Here is a 19,459-nt window from a genome sequence, read left to right on the forward strand (position 1 = left end):
AAGTTGGTCTTAAAGGACCAGTGTGCGGGATTCAGTCGTATCTAGCGGTGAAGTTGCAGACTGCAACCATTAGAATACAGCTCGGCCTTCCAAGAGTATAGGAAAAATGACGGTGGCCTCCAAAGGCCCCTATCTTTAGTTTACCTGTTCGGGACTACTGGAGAAACACTGTAGACTCTGTGGATGAGGAGACACTCTGTCTGAAGATAAAAATGTCTCAGGGGTCAAAGAAAACACAAACACACAACAATTCTGATTTTTTGGTGATTAGGGGACATCAATGAAAACATACCTATGAACATTACATTACATTCCTAGCAATAGCAATAGATCCTCCTAAATGTTACACACTCTGACCTTTGATCCAATAATCAGATGCCCATATGAACACTGAAACAGGTGTTGCCTCCTGTTATCATTTCTCCTGTTCATACTGTACATTAAGAGATGCATTTCCAATGTAACACAATCCCAGTCCTCACTCTGTGCAAAGATACAGTGCATTTCCAAAGTTTATCTGAAGTTAATGAGGCTGCAACAGTCTGTGACAAATCAAGTAGGTATCCTCTAGAAATTGTCTGGTACTTTTTTCCATCTGTAGATCGAAAATTCATTCACTTTTACATTCAGTTTCTGAATGGATTAAACAAACAGGATATACATAGAGTAGTGGGAGTAGAGTAGTGTCCCAGAGGGGAAATGTGTCTTGGGCACATTGCTGCAACCCTTTGACTCGCATCAACATCAGAAAAAAAAAAAAAAAAAATCATGAAAAATCTTAAAACATGACAGAGACACTTGACTATGCGTTTGATACTGACAACACAGCAGCTTAAAAAGAAACTGCTTATCTAAAAGTAACATGTTAAGGCGTCAGATAAATGTAGTAGGATGAGTGCAGTTGCATGAAATAGAAATATTCAAGTATATGGTAACTGTAAATAGTGTTACTTTCCAGCAGGTTACTTTCCTTCCATTCACAAATCAGTGTTTCTTCTTGTTCCTACAGTGTGATGTTTGAATGATGTCTGTGCAGAGTTCGTCTGTGCTCATTGAAAATCAGATTTTAAGCCGCAGAGCCTACAAGTGTGATTTGTGACATCCCAAATAGTTTGGTAAACAGTCCTGGTCCAGTATGCGTGATGTAGAAACCTGAAGCCACCAGTGCACACACAGTGAAAATGGACTTGGATGGAGACTTCTTGTGTCCAGCAGGAAAACTTTAGAAATGATTTGCATTTGCAACATTTGCACACTAGATTCTCACATTTTTAATGAGGTAGAAGGACTAGATGCCTTTTTTTTACCTCCTTTTTTGCAGAAAAGACACACATTATTGTTCCAAGCAGACTATTTGTATACATATCTGGAGGGGATCTTTAAACTGAGGGTGTAATGCATGCTTTTGCACCCTCATCCAATCCTCCTGTTCATACCGCTGCATTATGAGATGCATATTCCTAATGTACTTCCCTTGTAAATGATGGGTTTATCTGAAGTTATTATGAGGCTTCAGCAGTCTCACTTAGACAAATAGCAGCATACACAGACACAGTGTGACGTCACTGCTCAGATCCACTAGATCTTGATATATAGTTGTTTGCTGCTATATTATTGTTTTAAGTCTCTTAAAAAAGGAACCTTTAACCTTCAGATAATGTCTGCTGTCTGTAGATAACTTCCTGTTTCGACCACAGCACTCAATCTCACAGATGTAAGCACTTTCAATTTCACATTTAAGAAAGGAGTAAAGATCCAATACTGAAAACAACAACTACACAACAAGGACGGTGTTTCTAATGTGTGGTTTTGTTTGCAGTAACAGTCTCGAGTCTCAGCAGCCATCAGTCAACCAGATGAAACCAGAGGTCTGTATTTACATTAATGCATTCTGCTTCTAAAGAATTCTTCCTCTTTTGTTCCTCATAATGTTTCTGCAGTTTCCTGCTATGATGAGCAGTGACGTACTGTGCAGCTGCTTAAGTCACACATACAAAGGTGATGCAATATTGTGATGTACATTGACACTTACAAACTCTAACGTGTGTGTGTGTGTGTGTGTGTGTGTGGAGCGAGCGTCAAATAGACAGAGTGAGTCTGTGGTCTCCTTTCTTCCCAACAGCTGTTAGAATTAGAAGAATAGCAACATGAAAGCTGTCATTTACAATAAGTGAAGTAAAGGGTACCACTTCCAGCTCAGGTTGTATGACATCAACAACAGTGTTTGTGTGTGTGTAAGTGGCTGCGTTTCATTAGTCGTTCAACATGCCCTCGTTCACTTGCCCTCGGGGGAATCCCCGCCGCCATCATAAGTGTTGTTCCAATTGTCTGGAAAACTGAAGTGAACTTGGTGAGATGGACCCTCGGAGGTCTGAGGGAGCGAGTGAACAACGATGGTCACACCGAGGTAGATATCACCCACAATGCATTGCAGTTTACGTCATTGCCGCTATAACGCCGACGGATGCCAATGAGTACACTCGAAGGGCAAGTGCGTTTCATTTAAATCCCCCGCTCCTCCCCCGCCCACTTTCCCTCCGCGCTCCAAGTGGCCTCCGTGCGACGTATGCTGTTACGTCATACCAAGGGCTGAGGGGAAGTGAACGAGGGGAAGTGGAACTACTAATGAAACGCAGCCAGTGTGTGTGGGTGAGTGAGTGAGTGAGTGAGTGAGTGTGTGTGAGCATGTGTGAACGTGTCTGTGTGTGAGACAGGAGCAAAGTGGATTGATGTTACTCATGTAAGAGGTTTACATAGTTATTAAGTGCTTTATTCCACTCTCTCTGAAGCACAGAATACAACCATTATAATTAATAGAAAAGCCAATAATATAATTTAAGTTAAGACTATTTAAGACAATATTAAAATGTGATTGTAAGCTGTGAGTGTGTGACAGAGACTGCTTAATAACCATGTAAACCTATTACTTGAGTAACATCAATCCACTTGATTCACCCCTGCGGCAGAAGCCAAGTTTCTTCTGCCTGGAAGAAATAAAAGCACCACTTGTCTTTTGACCACAATGGACACAAAACCCAGAACAGAGGGCAGCTTCCAGTGACAATCCCTGGCCACATCTGCCAACTTTATGTATCCAAATCTTAAAAAAGACCACAGTTGCACTCAGTGCTTGATGTACCCGAAAAACAATAGTAATAAATAATGACAATATTAACATTACTTTCAGATCTGCAGTAGTAATCCCACCATAAAAATATTAAAATGGAAAGTAACTTGTCTATAGCCTTTTATATATGATGATAACAATCTTCTCATCTTTCAAGTGAATAAACTTTTTTCAAAAAATGTCTAACTTCTTCTTCAACAGAACTGGGTTGCTTTGGCTGCTTATCATTATATGTCTATTGTTATTATCATTTATCTGATTTCAAATTTCAAACAAAGTAAGCTGAGATACATTGCATGAACATCCAGCTACCAGTAGCAGAGAAAGTAGGAGACGCAAATCAAGATCATTTAAATAACTAATTTTCTTTCTTTCACACTTTAATCAAAGCCAAATTCAGAACTTGAAAATCAAAATATGTTACTATATAGCTTTCCATTGCATTGATATAAACATGATAAATCCACAAACAATAAACATATGCATCCTGTAGGCTCTCCAGCTCAGGAACATGTTGACTTTCGTCATGAGGAAGTAAAATTATTCCTGATGATTTGTGAAACTGTGCTGCCTTGCAAAATTTGAATGCATTTATTTACCAAAATACATATCTTGCCAGATAGAAGTAAAATCAGAAGGCTTGTAGAATACATGTCTGAACTGCAAAACAAAGATAAAACATAGAATCATCCCTCTATCTTCCTCATTAACCCTGAGAGGGTAATGTGTCTCTCCAGCAGTTTCACTGTGTCAGGCTGACAAATAGCATGCAAATTTAAAAGGGTGATGAGGAAGTGTTAGGTAATATTAAAATAGACTATTTACCCCCATGAAATTGTTTCACACACAAGCACAGTTGTTTTTCCACTTGGCAGACCAAGAGTGAGGAGTGAGGATTGAAAATGACTTTTTAGACTCAAAAAACTGTCACAGCTTGCGTCAAAAGAAAAATACCACATGATTAATGATGTCCGAACATTCAGCATTTGATGTACAGAAAAAAAAAATCTAATCTATGCCCAGGACGTTACAGACAGTCCAATGGAGGGATGAAGAAGAGTTGTGGGTGAGCTGCGTGGATCAGCTGGTGGTCCTGTGAGCCAGGCTTGAGTTGTGGTTCTGGAGTCCAAACAGTCTCTGCTGTGCGGTTTCCACTGGTGCAGGTTGCAAGAGGAAAGGAGTTTCACTCATTGCTTTGCAGAGTTAACGACTCAGTGTTGTTTCTCGGCCGGGCCACACCGAGTTGCAAGAACTTGTCACCCAATGTGAGAGAGCGGCTAGAGAAGAGAGAATAATGCTGTGCCAGGAGTTTTATCACCTGGACATGGCATGTCAAGTTGTATGAGGTGACAGGAAGTGATCCATCACAATAAAAGTCCAGTTAAACCTCACCAAATAAAGAAGTTCATATTTAAAGGTCCTCTTTGACCCTAGATGATAGAGCACATGTAGCGGGTTGGAAACGCCACGTTAAGTTTTTATTTAAACAGATATTTCTCTATTTTATGAACAACCCGTCAACATGGATGCTCCACTCCACCAGATCCTGACCACAACCCCCCAGACAGACACCAAACTACACCAACCATAGACAACCAATGCCTCCAGTGTACATGAACAGAAATGTTAACTAATAAAAGTGACTTAACTGTTGAACTAAAGCGGTTTGTCTGCAGTACTGAACTTTTCCAAGAGTTGAGTAATGTTAAACAGTAAGACAAAGAGAGCCCAGAGCTCACACAGCCTGGTGCACAGTTTAGCTATGAAAGGTACCTTTCCTCACACACTTTACCAAATGTTAAATGAGAAAAAGAACCATGTTCAACATGACCTTAAACCCCTCCTCACAGACGTGCAAGTTAATGACTTTCTCCTAGATAAAATGACCAAGTCTACTGGTGAAGAGGCAGAAAGACTAAAAGCATTGGCTCAGTAGCTAAACTCCAACCAGTGACTGTAAGCACAGCTCAGCTTCACAGTAGTGACTCAGCTAACCAAGCTTTAACTAAACATTGAGTTACAGGCTAACTGTGCTGCTATTAGAGAACTGACTGCACAAGTTTCCTCACTGACCAAACATCTGGCCCAGATGGTGAAACCTCCTGACAGTGAGACCTGGAGACCCCCTGGAGACCCCTGCTCACCAACAGCCCGTCCTCAGTAGCCAACATCTGAGACGAGCAGATACAGTGACTGTGTACAACAGAGCAAGGTGAGCTGCCCTCACTGCTTTGTTTGTGTCCAAGCTGGGCATCGTACCATTGGCTGTCTGAAGAGGAAGATTTCAGGAAACAGGATGATGTCACTGGACAGGGACAGCCAGTGACTGTGACAGCTGAGGAGCCTCCAGTGCAACCAGCCACTCTAACACAGCGAGCCCTGTTAAAGCCAACACTAACGCTAAAAGTAACAACTGTAATATATAAAACACTCAATGTTAACAGCACCCACAATGAACCAAGGAAACACTATCTCAGTGCAGTGAGGAAACAGCGGAGGATGGATTAGAAAGAGATAAAAACTCAAAATATTATTAGTATTATTTTGCAAGTGATATACCAGATGGAAAAATAAATAAATTCAGTTCAATCATATCTCCATTATAAACAGGTTTCTTCATGTTCTGCATCAACACCACCAGTAGCTGCATCCTCATCAGTCGAGCTTTCACCACCATTCCTCGTCCTCAGTGGAATATTTTCCTCAGGCTGATTTTGTCCTGACACGTTGGGCTGAGCATCAGGAACATTTCCCTGGTTTTGTGGGTTTTGTGGACTCCGGATACATCTTTTATCTGGAATTACAGAGAATTTTTTCATGTCATGATGGTACAAACAACCCCAGCAGTGTAGTGCTAGTCCATAAACAATGTCTAAAAGTTCAGATACTGCACTCTGACTCTAAAGATTTGGGAAACTGCAGTTTGTGCAGCTCACCGAGCTTGAGCCATTTTATTTTTTAAGAAAACGTTAATAAAGTTTGATTATTATTTACATTCCATAGCTTATAGGAATTTGTCTGACAATATATTAATCAATAATAATTAGCAATTTAGTGTTTGATTTAAAGAGCTTAACCTCCAAATAAAATTAATTTATGAAATTCTGCAGCAATAACTATCTTTAGCAGGAGATTAGCTATTTTTTGTTTCTTGTCCATGGTGAATTGATTTGGCTGTTGCTTACAGAAATGATGGTTCATCTAAATGGACCTTTTTCTTAAGATTACAACTAGGGGATAAGTCAATAACTAAACTTGGCTTTAGGTTTAGCTAATGTAACCCAGTAAGAACAACACTTAATTGACTACTGTACTCAGATTCAACTCAAGGAGCAAGGGATGGATTATTCTCACAATCAACAAAAAGTAGAATCATGGTTCAGATTCAAATCCCCAATATATAAAAGAAATAAAAGAACTGAAAGTTAAGTCGTCTGAGCTCAGAGGACCCCAAGTTCAGTTACCAAGATGGCTACTCCGAGCATCACACGTAGTAAACATTGTGGTTTTCTACTATTTTAAGCACTTTTGTCTTTGTTGTAACCAAACGAAGAAGTCGTACACATAGCACTGTACACTGTTACCTATAGGCATGTCGCTACATGTGTTAAATACCGCCTCATTAGTTATTTTGTAGCTTGTGCAGCTGAAATTGGCTAGAGACACTCCATGTTGCTATGACAACAGTGCCGAGTCTTGAGCAGAAAGCAGAGCAGTAACCACGGTAACGTTAATCAGAACAGGATATTCAGAAATCAAACTGTGTGATATGATTGTGTAATATGTAATGATCGTGTGAAATCCACGGTGGGTGCACCGTAAACCAGATAATCACTATATATATATAATCACAATGATAATAATAGTATATCCAAGCACCCTGTATCATAGCTACATGTGTGACGTTTTTAACAAATCAGTACATTTGGAAATCGGTCCAAACTTCTGCCAATAATTCTACTTTGAGATTGAGGAGTTCCTCTTTCCTTCGTAGGTTGATGCACCGCTGCCTCTGCTAGCCCTGTTCCAAGATGGCAGCCCTGTAGGCACGCCGCTCTAGTGGGCGGCAGCAGTCGATGCGGCGTCTATGTATATATGTCTATGGTTATAGCGGCAATGACGTAAACTGCAATGCATTGTGGGTGATAACCACCTCGGAGTGACCATCATTGTTCACTCGCTCCCTCAGCCCTCCGAGGGTCCATCTCACCAAGTTCACTTCAGTTTACAGACAATTGGAACAACACTTATGATGGCGACGGGGATTCCCCGAGGGCAAGTGAACGAGGGCAAGTTGAACGACTAATGAAACGCAGCCTACGTATCACATACATAATGCGCCCTCTAGCGGCTATTTTAGGCAACTACAGTCATCTTGAAACACAGTTTCCCTCATAAATTCAGGTATTAAAATGAAACTTATTAACTATGAGGCCAAACAAACAAATATTAGTCAGTTCACCCTAAGCTGTACTTTCATAGGGGTTACAATAAGGTTAACTGCAGCTGTCTCACATGCTTGATGTAGCCCTGTATAGCTGTCCTAGCTGTCTTTCGTGTCGTGTATCTGCACATGAACAGTTTCATACTTTATGGTTTCATAGTTGTGTTTATCCATTTCAGGTCACAAGGTTTCTGTTTGCTATTTGAGTGCATTCCTTTTCACCAGTTGATGATATATTTATATTTAAAATAAGAATTACAATATAGAATGAACTAATATCACTCACATTTTCTGTAGAGGTACAATATGAGAAGTATGATGATGATGATGATGATGATGATGATGATGATGATGGCAAGAGGTAGGCCAACACCTAATCCAACAACCAAAGAAGTGTCTCTCTTTGGTTCCTCAGCTGAAAATTATTGGAAATAACATAGACAATAAATAGTCTGTAAACAATGCCTAAAAGTTCAGATACTGCACTCTGACTCTTTAAAGAATCGGGATGTTCACAGAAACTGCAGTGTTTCTTTTTATTTACAGTCCATAGCTTATAGGAATTTGTCTGACAATATAATAAGCAATAATTATCTGCAATTTAGTGTGATTTAAAGAGTTTAACCTCCAAATAAAATTCATGAAAAAGATAACTATCTTTACCAGGAGAAGTTCTCATTAGCTAGCTTTGACTTGATGTAGCCCTCTTTAGCTGTCTTAGCTGTCTTTCTACAGAGAATAACCTACATAAAGTGTGGAGTCCTACAGCACACAGGTTACTGAGCCAGAATGCAGTAATACACAGCCAGTGCACTAACTGTGTTTTTGGTTTTTAGCTCTGTTTGGTCGTTACTGTTATGCTTTACAATGATTTAATGTTTTTTACCAGTTGATGATTCATTTATATATAAAATAAGAATTACAATATAGAATGTCACTCACATATTCTGTCCCAGCACACTATGAGAAGTATGATGATGATGATGATGATGATGGAAAGAGGTAGGCCAACACCTAATCCAACAGCCAAAGAAGTGTCGCTCTTCGGTTCCTCAGCTGTAAATTATTGGAAATAACAGAGTAAGAACGTATTTAACATGCTGCACTGATATTTGATCACATTTTAAACACATTAATGTACTGTGTGTTTGGTATGTAGTGCCACAAGAATAAAATCTTAAATAAAATCTTCAGTCACTGATTTATTAGATAAACAGAAAACAATAAAAAGAGAAACTTTGAACCACATTATGTTTAGTCTTAACATTATCGTTGAATATGCAAGCATACTACTTTATGTCAGTGATAATACGATCCCACAGAAATCTGCACTATAAATATAATATCAATTGAAATATTAAAAGCATTAAAACTTGACTTTGACACAGAGAACTTCTTTATAAATGGGCCTCAAAATAAGTTAAAACTTCAGCAGCCCTTTCTATTTGACTTTATGTCCATTTTACAGACACAGCACAGTAAGTAGATGGCAGGCAGATGAAACGATCATCACACATTAAAAAATGAAAAGTAAACACTGAAGCACCTGGAGACACATCTTTAGTTGCAGTCAGAGTCTGGTTTGAAGTTGGGTTGTAAACTGTGCAGGTCACTTTCTGTAACCCAGTGATGTTGACTCTGCTGCTGATGTTGTAGGTGAGGTCTGCTTCACGAGTCATTGTGGTTTTTTGTGGTTCCAGTTTAGTCCCTCCATCCCCGCTCCATTTGAGTTCAAGTTCAGGGTATCCTCCATTTGTGCTGCAGGTTGCTGTCATCTCTGTTTGGTTTATCTCAATGTTTGGGTTCTGGAAAGGAGCTGGAAAGGGTTTAGTGTTATTTTAACAGGAATTAGTTTCATATATGTGTTGTTAACAGTCAGGACTAGATGTTGGTAGGGAGCTGTGAGAGTGACAGAAAGAACAACTGTTGACACACTGGAGACATTCACAGCACTTTGATATGAGGAGATTTTTATATTTTACCAGAATGTGTAACAGTTCACCAGTGTCACACCAAGTTACACTGTTGCAGGTTTAATCTCAGAGGCTGGATTTCATGAGAAACAACACTTCTCTTTTCTCATGACAGATGAAGTTCAGTGCTGGGAATGACTTTTTTTATCCATCCGAGAAACTGACACCTGAGAATATGTAGGTGTGTGAATATCCAAATCCCCAAAATACCTTTCCATCGAACGAATACCCGAATAGTCAAATATTCGGGCCCAGCTCTAAAAAGAGTTTTACAAAATAATCTGTGGGCTCCTCCCAGTGCTTCCAATGGCATTTGTTAGAATCCACCGTGCCTGAACCAAAACAACCAATCAGAGCTGAGAAAGAAAGTTTCCTGTCTCATTCTCACGTCATGAGTTTTTTATAGTTTAGGGTGGTGTGTAATTTATACATTCTGGATTACATTTCATTGTACAAACTGACACAATTGATGTTTCACAAGTTTGAATCATTTTTGTCCACTCATAAGAAGTTGTGTACGAGGCTCTGCTAGCTGTGTATTCTGACTATTAAACTCAGGACTATTTAACCAGTTATTAAATGAGTGGACTAATGTTTTATGAAACACTTACCAACAACAAGCGAAATGTTGAATATTTGACTTGGCTGAAGACGTGGAAAGGCACAGGTATAGCTTCCATTGTCAGCCATCTTTGTATTTCTGATGGTTATGGCAGCATTGCCACGACTCAGTTCGTATTGAAAGAACGAGACGCGACCTTTGAACTGTTCATCTTGACCTGGATAGCCGTTATTGTAATGAATGCCTGCATCATACAGGAAGACACTCTTCTGACCATCTTTCTTCCAGTCAAACCGCTGTGACTCAATGTTGATGTTGAGGGAACAGGGTAGAGTAACATCACTCCCTTCTTTCACCTCCACTCTGATGACATCTGGTCCTTAAAGGATGGAGGATAAAAACACATTTTAATCTACATACAAAGTCATCAGGTTAAACAGTTTACATGCAGTTTACTTAATAGTCTCCAGAGTAATGTTGTGTGAAACCAATGATTAACCATTAAATGAGTTAGTTTGTTATGATATGATTAGCATATTATCACATTATTGCATACATTCAGATCACTTTAATAATCTTTGTTACCATTATTTACTTACAGTATTAACTGCTAGTTGTCAGTTACTCTTATTAGTATGATATTGTAAGGTGCCTGAAAGATAATGTGACAGTAATTGTAGTAGCAGTGTAATCACTGAGACAGGGGAAGAGGGGACAACAACAAAACATTTCTGCTTTGAGAATTTGGAAAATTGCAAAATTCAAGTAAAACCTCTTGTAAGAGCCATATTGATACTTGTAAAGTTTTAGTAGTTTTTATTTAAAGAATTTTGTAATGCTCCTTTAAGTATACAGGTGATGACATCATCCCCCTGAGCAGACTAGGTTAAGCAGCCCATGGAGCTACACAGTTTCTGACCATACAATAGAGAAGAATCTTGTAACTTTGTTTTTACTTTTTCAGTAAACAGTTGTGGACATGCAACAGGGAGAGAGATGGTGGAGTGATGGACTCGCCACACCACGTGGCGCTCATGAGCTGTTCCTTGTGGTTAGGTTGCCTTGCTCAAGGGAACCTCGGAAGTTCAGAGGAGGTGAAACTGGCACCTCTCCAGCTACCAGTCCACACTCCATATTGTGGTCAAATATAAACATACAAATACATTTCATCATAATCATAAATCTGCTCAACTGATCACAGCCACATATCTCATATGAAAGAGTTTGCTGGTATCTATAAGTTGTGGCAGAGGTAGACAGGAGATCTCAACCTTATAATTATATTTTACCAAAACAATATAATTTAGTTAGAGTTTAAAGTGAAAATATGTATAGCTATGTCCACCACCACGACAAATGTCTAAAACACTGGACATTTTCCTGAGTTGTCCTAAAACAGTACGGTGACAAATAACACACAAAAGGACAAAGTCAGGGCAGTTTCCAGTTGACCAGATTATTAAAAATGGATGTAAACTCAGCAATCTGCTGGTTGTTTAAAGAAAGTTATCCTACAGCTGAGGACCACTGAAAACAAATCCATCCATAATTTCATTATTTAAAGAATTAATTCAGTTTACTAATTTTACACTGCAAAAATACTGGGAAAGGAGCGCTCACGTAGTAGTGACTGTGACACAGAAGCTTCCTCACTGATCTCATGTCAGTGACAGCCTAATGGCCAAACCTGAATACCACTGTGTGAGAACTGGATGACGGGACTGCTACTGAACTCAGATAGACGAGGAAGCTGGAAAAGTAACCTCATTATCAGCACTTGGTTTAATAACTAGAAGAATAAATATTGTATGATGCGTTTTTGGTTCTGATCATCTGGGGGTTCAGGGCCCACTGGACCAATGCAGACTGGGTCTGTGGTCAATGTGACTTTGAACAGATCTCTTCACTGTCTGCATGCTGACGGAACACGTGCGAGGGAAACGCGACTCTCAGCAGCTGAATTACTTTGAATATGCTGATCACATGAGGAAAAGACATGCATGCGTTGTACTCGCACACATACACAGTATAGTAGTACACAGTAGAAACACCATGAAACAATCTCCAGTGGAAATAAAGTTCAATAATACAGTTCCAGGCACATTCAGGAAGCATATTTGAATCCGGAAACGATAAACGCTCCTCGTGAGGAACTGTACTGTGAACAATGGTTTTACATTGACACTGCGGCTTTAATAATGAATTTACTAATTAACAATCAGCCGTTCTTACCTTGTTCATCACAAAGAGTTGTTGCAGTCAAACACAGAAGACAAAGACACCGTAACATAAACATCATGGTCGACTCTTCTGTAGAATTTTTGCTCTCGCTTTTTTGTGCGATGACAATGACGTTTACAGGGCGGTAGAACCGCTCTCCTGCCCCTCCTCTTCAGAGAGAGAGAGAGAGAGAGAGAGAGAGACACACAAAGCACACAAATGAGATATAATCTATGTACACACACACACACACACACACACACACACACACACACACACACACACACACACACACCTAAATTAAACCAGTGTGAGAAGGGAAGGAGACGCTGTTGGAGGCATTACAGACTTTTTTCTTTTTGTATCCGAGTGATGTCCATGTAATGTTCATCAGTTCTATTTCTAATAGCCCTATATAAAAATCTATCTCTCGTTCATCAGAACAATATATGATCAATATTTTGGGGTGGTTTTTAGAATATTTTATTTGTGGACTGTCGGATGGGAAATCTGTACATTTTTATTTCCCTTTGTGTATTTGAGACTTAATGTACAGCGCTCCACTGTATCATCTATTCCTCTAACATGTATTAACCATTGTTGTGTAACTTTAACTGTATACTATGTGGCTGTATGTCACTGCAAGAGGTGGGCACTTAAACTATAGATTGCTAATTGTCCATCTTATTGTTCATTGTAAGATTTTGAATTCTGCAGATTACAGACAATCAAATATTTATTTGCTCGAGAATATTATCCCCTTACCTTAAAAAAGTGACCTGTAGTAATAGCTTTTGTGTGGATATGTAACTGCACTTGACCAGAGGATCAGTGAGCACAACAAGGCTAACAGGCCTAAAAGCCCTACAGGCACTGTGCTGCAGTCAGGAGATTAAACAGTGCAAGCTCAGCATCTATTTATCTTCTAATGGTTCTACATTGTCTCAGATATTAAATATAAAATATAGACTTACCTTGCCTTTGTTGTTTGGGGCAAGTAAAATATGATTCATATTTTGTGTGAAATGTGCCAATTTCACAACTTATCTAAATGTAATAACTTTAATTGAATGTTTATTGTGCATTGTAATTAACATTAAAATTCAATCCAGTTATTTGTTGATTTTGAAATAAATTGGACATCATGCCCCCTCCCTCTTTCCAGTTCCTGTGTGTGTGCCACAGGTCAACCAGTCTCCACCCTGCATACCACCAGTTTAAGACCCCATCTTCCGGGACTCCTTTCTCTTTTTGAGGGAGATGCACAGACAGGGCAGGTTGACAGTGACAGCAGTGTTGGTGCTGTGCTGTCGTGTCGTTGTCCTCCACTCCATTACTGTTAAATTTACGTGTGTTACGTGTGTATGTTTTTTCCTCTGCTGTCCTGTTCCAGGTACCGCACTCCCCTCTGACTGGTCAAACACACCTGCAGTGGTTTAGCAATGAGGCCGATAGCTTTAAAACTACTATGGGCCAAACCACCAGATAGAGTTGTGTTGCTGTCAGGTGTGAATCAGAGCTGTGTGGTGCTCGTCGTGTTATCAGTGGAGGGACAGTGTTATTCATATGTATATATTGTCTCAGTGGTTTGTCTAGCTTAAATGGTTTTTTCATTTCCTTTCTTTTTAGGAAGTTGTTTTGTGTTAACATTGACCTCACTTATGTTTAAATAAATAGTTTAATAGTAAACTCCTTTCCTTCTTTAAACACCCGGGTAATTATTAATTGTTGCGTCTCTCTGTCTCTGGACCTCACAACTGAGGTCGTAATGGACTGACTGTCGTGTAATACACTAAAACTTCTGGATCCCACTGTATTGCTACTAAACTGTATTGATAAATTATTATAACTTAATGAAACACACATCTGTCAGACTGTCAAATTTACTTTATTTGTAACTCTGTAAAAATGAAGAGCATTAATGAGCAGTATGCAGGAACAGGGTGTGCTGATGGAGCTGGGAAGAGAGAAAAATAAAGAAAATGAAAGATTCTGCTTCAAATCAAGTTGCAGCTCTGACAGCTCTCTAGACCAGAAAGATGATTTTGCATGATGTGTCACCCTCATTACTTGTAAGCAGTAAGTAAATCCGTTACTGAGGGACTTGTGCAGAGTACAGGGAGTTTCTCATACAGGTGTGAAAATGTTTCTTACTGTAAATGCTGTAGTGTGATTGTTGAGTGATGATTTTTTTAGTTTGTCCCATCTGCTAACATTGGCTGTATTACCTATACTGCAGTCAGCCACCAGAGGGTGACTGATCCTTATGGTTGATGGTCTGGAGCCTGTGACATAAATTCTCAGATGCAAATGTGCAGCATGCAGTTCTGCCCTGTTTCAGTATGTCAGTATTACTTGAGTTTAAACACCATCTAGTGGTGACATGTCATATTTTCTGGTTAAAATGTTCTCCTGACCCCTGAACCTGTGCTTATTGGGCCATGATTGACTTCCAAACTGATGTCACAGAATCATGTGAACACATCTCATCACAGAGAAACTCACAAGATGGATGTCAAAACAGCAAAACACATGTTTTCTTTAATGTATGGTTTACATTTATGTAGCAACTGAGAATGTGATTTGATTGTGGGGAAAATGATTATTATTACTGTAGTTTTTAAATGTTTTGTTTGATGCAGTGTGATGCCTTTAAGGCAGCTTCTCTGCTAGATAAAATACACTTGTAGTCGCCTTATTTATTGTCATTCATAATCTTTAAAAACAGTGTTGAAATTGTAGGTCTTCTTTGTTTGTTTGTTTTTAATCTTTATTTAAAAGATTTATGCTAAGCTAAACATGGCCTGGCTCCAGCTTCAAATGTAGCATATAGATGTGACAGTAACAACCTTAAAGTAATACAACAGTATTAACACAACTGTAACAGTGAATTATAGGTATAGGTACTTTTTAAGCTCTTATTCTTTTAGGATTAATGACATATTAAATATTACCACCTGACTACATCATGATGATATTAGATATTTTTTACTTATTGTGAGTGCAAACATCATCTGCTGTAAATCTTAATGTGGTTATGATGGTTAGACCAGTTTTATAAAAGTGAATATCAATATATATGTGAGACTCACAAGAACTTTAACAATGATAAAATGACTCTTCAATAACAACAGACAAAAGCCTTTTCAAAAGATCAAAAATGGGTAAAGAGGTTAATATCCAATAAACAGAAACAAGCCTACAGGCAGTAATCGTAAGACAAGGAAACTCTTGCATGAATGATAATGACACACATGACATGCCTCATTCCATAATCACTAACTAAGCGCTCCCTTACAATCTGGCGCTCTATTTAAACTGCACAATTTCCCAGCTCTCCCTCTGCTCTGTCAATGCCGCTGTTGCCCTGCATCTGTATTGCTGCTGCTGCTGCTGCTCTGTAAGCCCCCCCACCACCCCAGCATCCACCTGTGGGCTCTGACTGGGGTTTAAAGTATTTGCTCATCACTCCCCAATATCTCTATGTAAACATATCTGCGGGCAATGATGAGGTCGGAGCCTAGACGCCAGAATCTAAATATGCTATACTGCTTTAATAAACATTTCAAACGCGATTTGGCTGACTGAACTCTAGGAATGATTGAAATTGAGTATACATACTGTATCCATGGAGCCCAGAGGATGAATCAGAATGACTTTGGTGTTCCAGTTTCACCAGCAGCTCAACGTTTTCACTGATCCAGGGAAATCTCTCAACATCTACTGAATGGGTTACTCAGTGCAGACATTCATGGTATCCTCATGACTTTGGTGATCCTCTGACCATCACCATGTCAAACATTCACCAAATACCTGCAGGATTTGTTGTGCTCAAGTTTACAACCTCACAGAGCTCCTAGCATGGCTGTAGACTCTTGTTAAACTTAGACAGACAGCCTTTATTTGTCATTTGGATTTGCATCAAAATGAAATTACGTTACAATGGCACATAGCACAACAGGAATAGAGAAGAGGCAGTATGCACAATCAAAAGAAAAAGATATGCAAATAGATGTAGATAATATATATTGCACAGTTTTAGTTGCCTATGTTAAATAACTTTTGTATAGATCTATCTATAAAGCAAGAAATCTCTGTCTGTGTGTGTGTGTGTGTGTGTGTGTGTGTGTGTGGCTTAAATATCTCTCCAGATCAGGATCAGACTGACCTCAGAGTTTCAACATGGCTGCTGTGTGGTTTAAGGGTGTGCAACACCGGCTTTGTTTGGACTATAAAGATACCGTTAATAAATTATTATTTCATAAATTGTTTCCTAATTCCGCTAGCATTGTCAACGACAGCCACCGTAGCCACGTGCGCACCAGAGCCAATCACTGCAGAGCCCAAACATCCTGGAAAGTGAAAGTAAGAGTGAGAGACCTGTGCAGTTATCAGCCCTTGCTCCGAGCCGTCGGCTTATCCGTTCACACTATTTTGGTAGTTTCAAAACAATTATTTGATGTGGAAACCCTTACTGCCATTGCTCTCTCTCTCTCTCTCTCTCTCTCTCTCTCTCTCTCTCTCTCTCTCTCTCTCTGTATGCTAGCCTATATTACAGGGCTAAATAATATGTCCTGCCCAGTTCATTTACTAGGCTATGCTACAAGTTAGTTTGTTTATGCTGCCAGGTTTCATCCCATTTCAGATGTAGTTCACTTTCTTCTTTCAGAATTTATATGCGCTGACCATGAGGTGTGGTACTTTCACATTAGTGGAATGGGGTTCATCTCCCTACAGTGTCCTTGCTAGAAGCCAAATTGTATGAAAACACAATAGTTATCAATCTACACATTTCACAACAAACCTAAATGTCCCTGACGTCCCACCTTCAAACACAACCTCATTTGGCCATCCATTAAAAAGCTACTTAACCTCCCATTTGCTATAGCAATACATACTTCCTACGGGCACTGCACTAGTAATACAAATAAGAAAAATGCGATAAATATATCTTTTGTATGAAAGACAGATAAAATAACGCAATATAAAGATAATAATAAAGATAAATATAAGATGGCTAAGTCCTGAGTAGGTGTGTGGGTTCAGCAGTCTTATGGCATGTGGAAAGAAGCTGTTGTTGAGTCTGGCTGTTCTGCTCCGATTTTTTAAGATGTAGTGAGAATAGTGTTATGTTACTAGTAGAAGTGATGGTGCTCAGTAAAACACATTAATCACAACAAAGTATGTTATTCATACAAAAGCTTTTTATTACAAAAATAAATAAAATTAAATGAAATCTCAATTTAACTGCTTTTGTCATGTTCTGCAGCAGCAGCACCAGAAGCACCTCGTCCAGCAGCAGCATTCTCATCAGTCGAGCTTTCAGCACCATTCCTCCTCTTTCGTGGACTATTTTCCTCAGGTTGATTTTGTCCTGACACGTTGAGCAGAACATCTAGAACATTTCCTTCAGCTGGGTCTTCATTTACATTCGGTGGGTCTTGTGGAGTCTGGTTACGCTTTTTATCTGGAATTAAAGAGACATTTTTCATGCCCTGATGATACAAACAACCCCAGCAGTGTAGTGCTAGTCCGTATACAATGTCTAAAAGTTCAGATACTGCACTCTGACTCTTTAAAGAATTGGGATGTTTGGAGAAACTGCAGTGTGTGTTCACTCAGCTTTCTTATCCACTTGAACCAGTTTGTTTGATAAAAAGTTAATGAAGTTTGATTATTATTTACAGTCCATAGCTTACAGGAATTAGTCTGGTAACACACAGGTACAGGCTGTGGGTGGAGAAGGAAGCAGATCCTTTACTTAAGTAAAAGTAATAATACCACAGTTTGAAAATACTCCACATACCAGTACAGTGGGGGGTACAACAGAGGCCTGTCTGCTGAAAAAATCCTAGAGGAAAGCTTCAGAGCTTCTCTGCTCTGCTGTTTTCTGAAATTCTGTGTGTGTGTGTGTGTGTGTGTGTGTGTGTGTGTGTGTGTGTGTGTGTGTGTGTGTGTGTGGTTTGCTTGCAAATAAGTGGGGAAGGTCAGCCCCGACACAGAGAGCAGAGCTTCAACATGATAATGAATTACACCAAAGCGTAAAAAGTACCAAAAACCTACAGATGAAAGTGCTATGGCTCTAGATACTACGGCCTTTAATCATTTATCCCCAGGACCAGTTAACTGCAATACCAGGTTGCTGTACCATCCCTACTCATTAGGGCCCTCCACTAGCAAGTCTTCCTCACTTACCCTGAGCTGGAAAGCCCTGATCAGGTTGGTCTTCTTGCAGGTCTTCCTCATTGCCATCAGCTGGCACAGGCAAAGAGGGGTCTGCACCCTCTGCTGGTGCACCTGGATAAGAAATAAGCAAACATGGGTTCAACTCTTACCTGTGGCCCTTTGGTGCATCTCATCCTCTCTCTCTCCCCTTTTCTTATCCTTCTTGACCTGTCCTATCTAAAAAAGGCAAACACCCCCCAAAAGACTTTGTGCAGTCATATCTCAAAATATCTCAGTTTAAACTACTGTAGTTCTTTAACTCCTGTTTTTGCCTCCCTTCCAGCACCAGTTCTGATCCCAGTTATGATTCATACTGTTGATTCTTACTTTATTTATATAGTCAGTCAGTGGTTGTAATAATATAGGCTTTTCATTCAAACAAAATGCTTCACACCTTAAAAACAACCCCATACACACAAAATAATAACTGTAATCAATAAAACACTCAATGATAACAGCACCCACAATGAAACAAGGAAACTCTATCTCCTCAATTTACAGAGAGGAAACACAGGAGGACGGATTAGAAAGAGATACAAACTCAAAACAAGACAATGATTTTGCAAGAAATGTGTAAATAGATAAATAAATAAATAAATAAAATTCAATTAAATCTCCATTTAACTGCTTTTGTCATGTTCTGCATCAGCACCACCAGAAGCACCTCCTCCACCAGTAGCAGCATCCTCATCAGTCGAGCTTTCAGCACCATTCCTCCTCATTAGTGGACTATTTTCCTCAGGTTGATTTTGTCCTGACGCGTTGAGCAGATCAAGAACATTTCCTTCAGCTGGGTCTTCATTTGCATTTGGTGGGTCTTGTAGATTCTGAATACACCTTTTATCTGGAATTAAGGAGAATTTTTTTCATGCCATGATGATACAAACAACCCCAGCAGTGTAGTGCTA

At 39.4% G+C, this 19,459-nt stretch overlaps 1 protein-coding gene across 4 annotated transcripts in view; it reads right to left on the reverse strand.

The window, feature by feature from the left end:
- LOC127365786 (ICOS ligand) overlaps positions 1 to 19,459 on the reverse strand; it is a 75,193-nt gene that overhangs the window by 9,220 nt on the left and 46,514 nt on the right. For all 4 annotated transcript variants that reach the window (XM_051404236.1, XM_051404235.1, XM_051404238.1 and 1 more), the window contains 2 exons: positions 19,177 to 19,395; positions 18,522 to 18,623 (listed from right to left, as the gene is read on the reverse strand). In XM_051404236.1, coding sequence (XP_051260196.1) covers positions 18,522 to 18,623; positions 19,177 to 19,395 — 321 coding nt within the window. The remainder of the gene's footprint in view (positions 1 to 18,521; positions 18,624 to 19,176; positions 19,396 to 19,459) is intronic.

This window comes from Dicentrarchus labrax, unplaced genomic scaffold (genome assembly GCF_905237075.1).
Source record: "Dicentrarchus labrax unplaced genomic scaffold, dlabrax2021, whole genome shotgun sequence".
Classification (NCBI taxonomy): Eukaryota; Metazoa; Chordata; class Actinopteri; family Moronidae; genus Dicentrarchus; species Dicentrarchus labrax.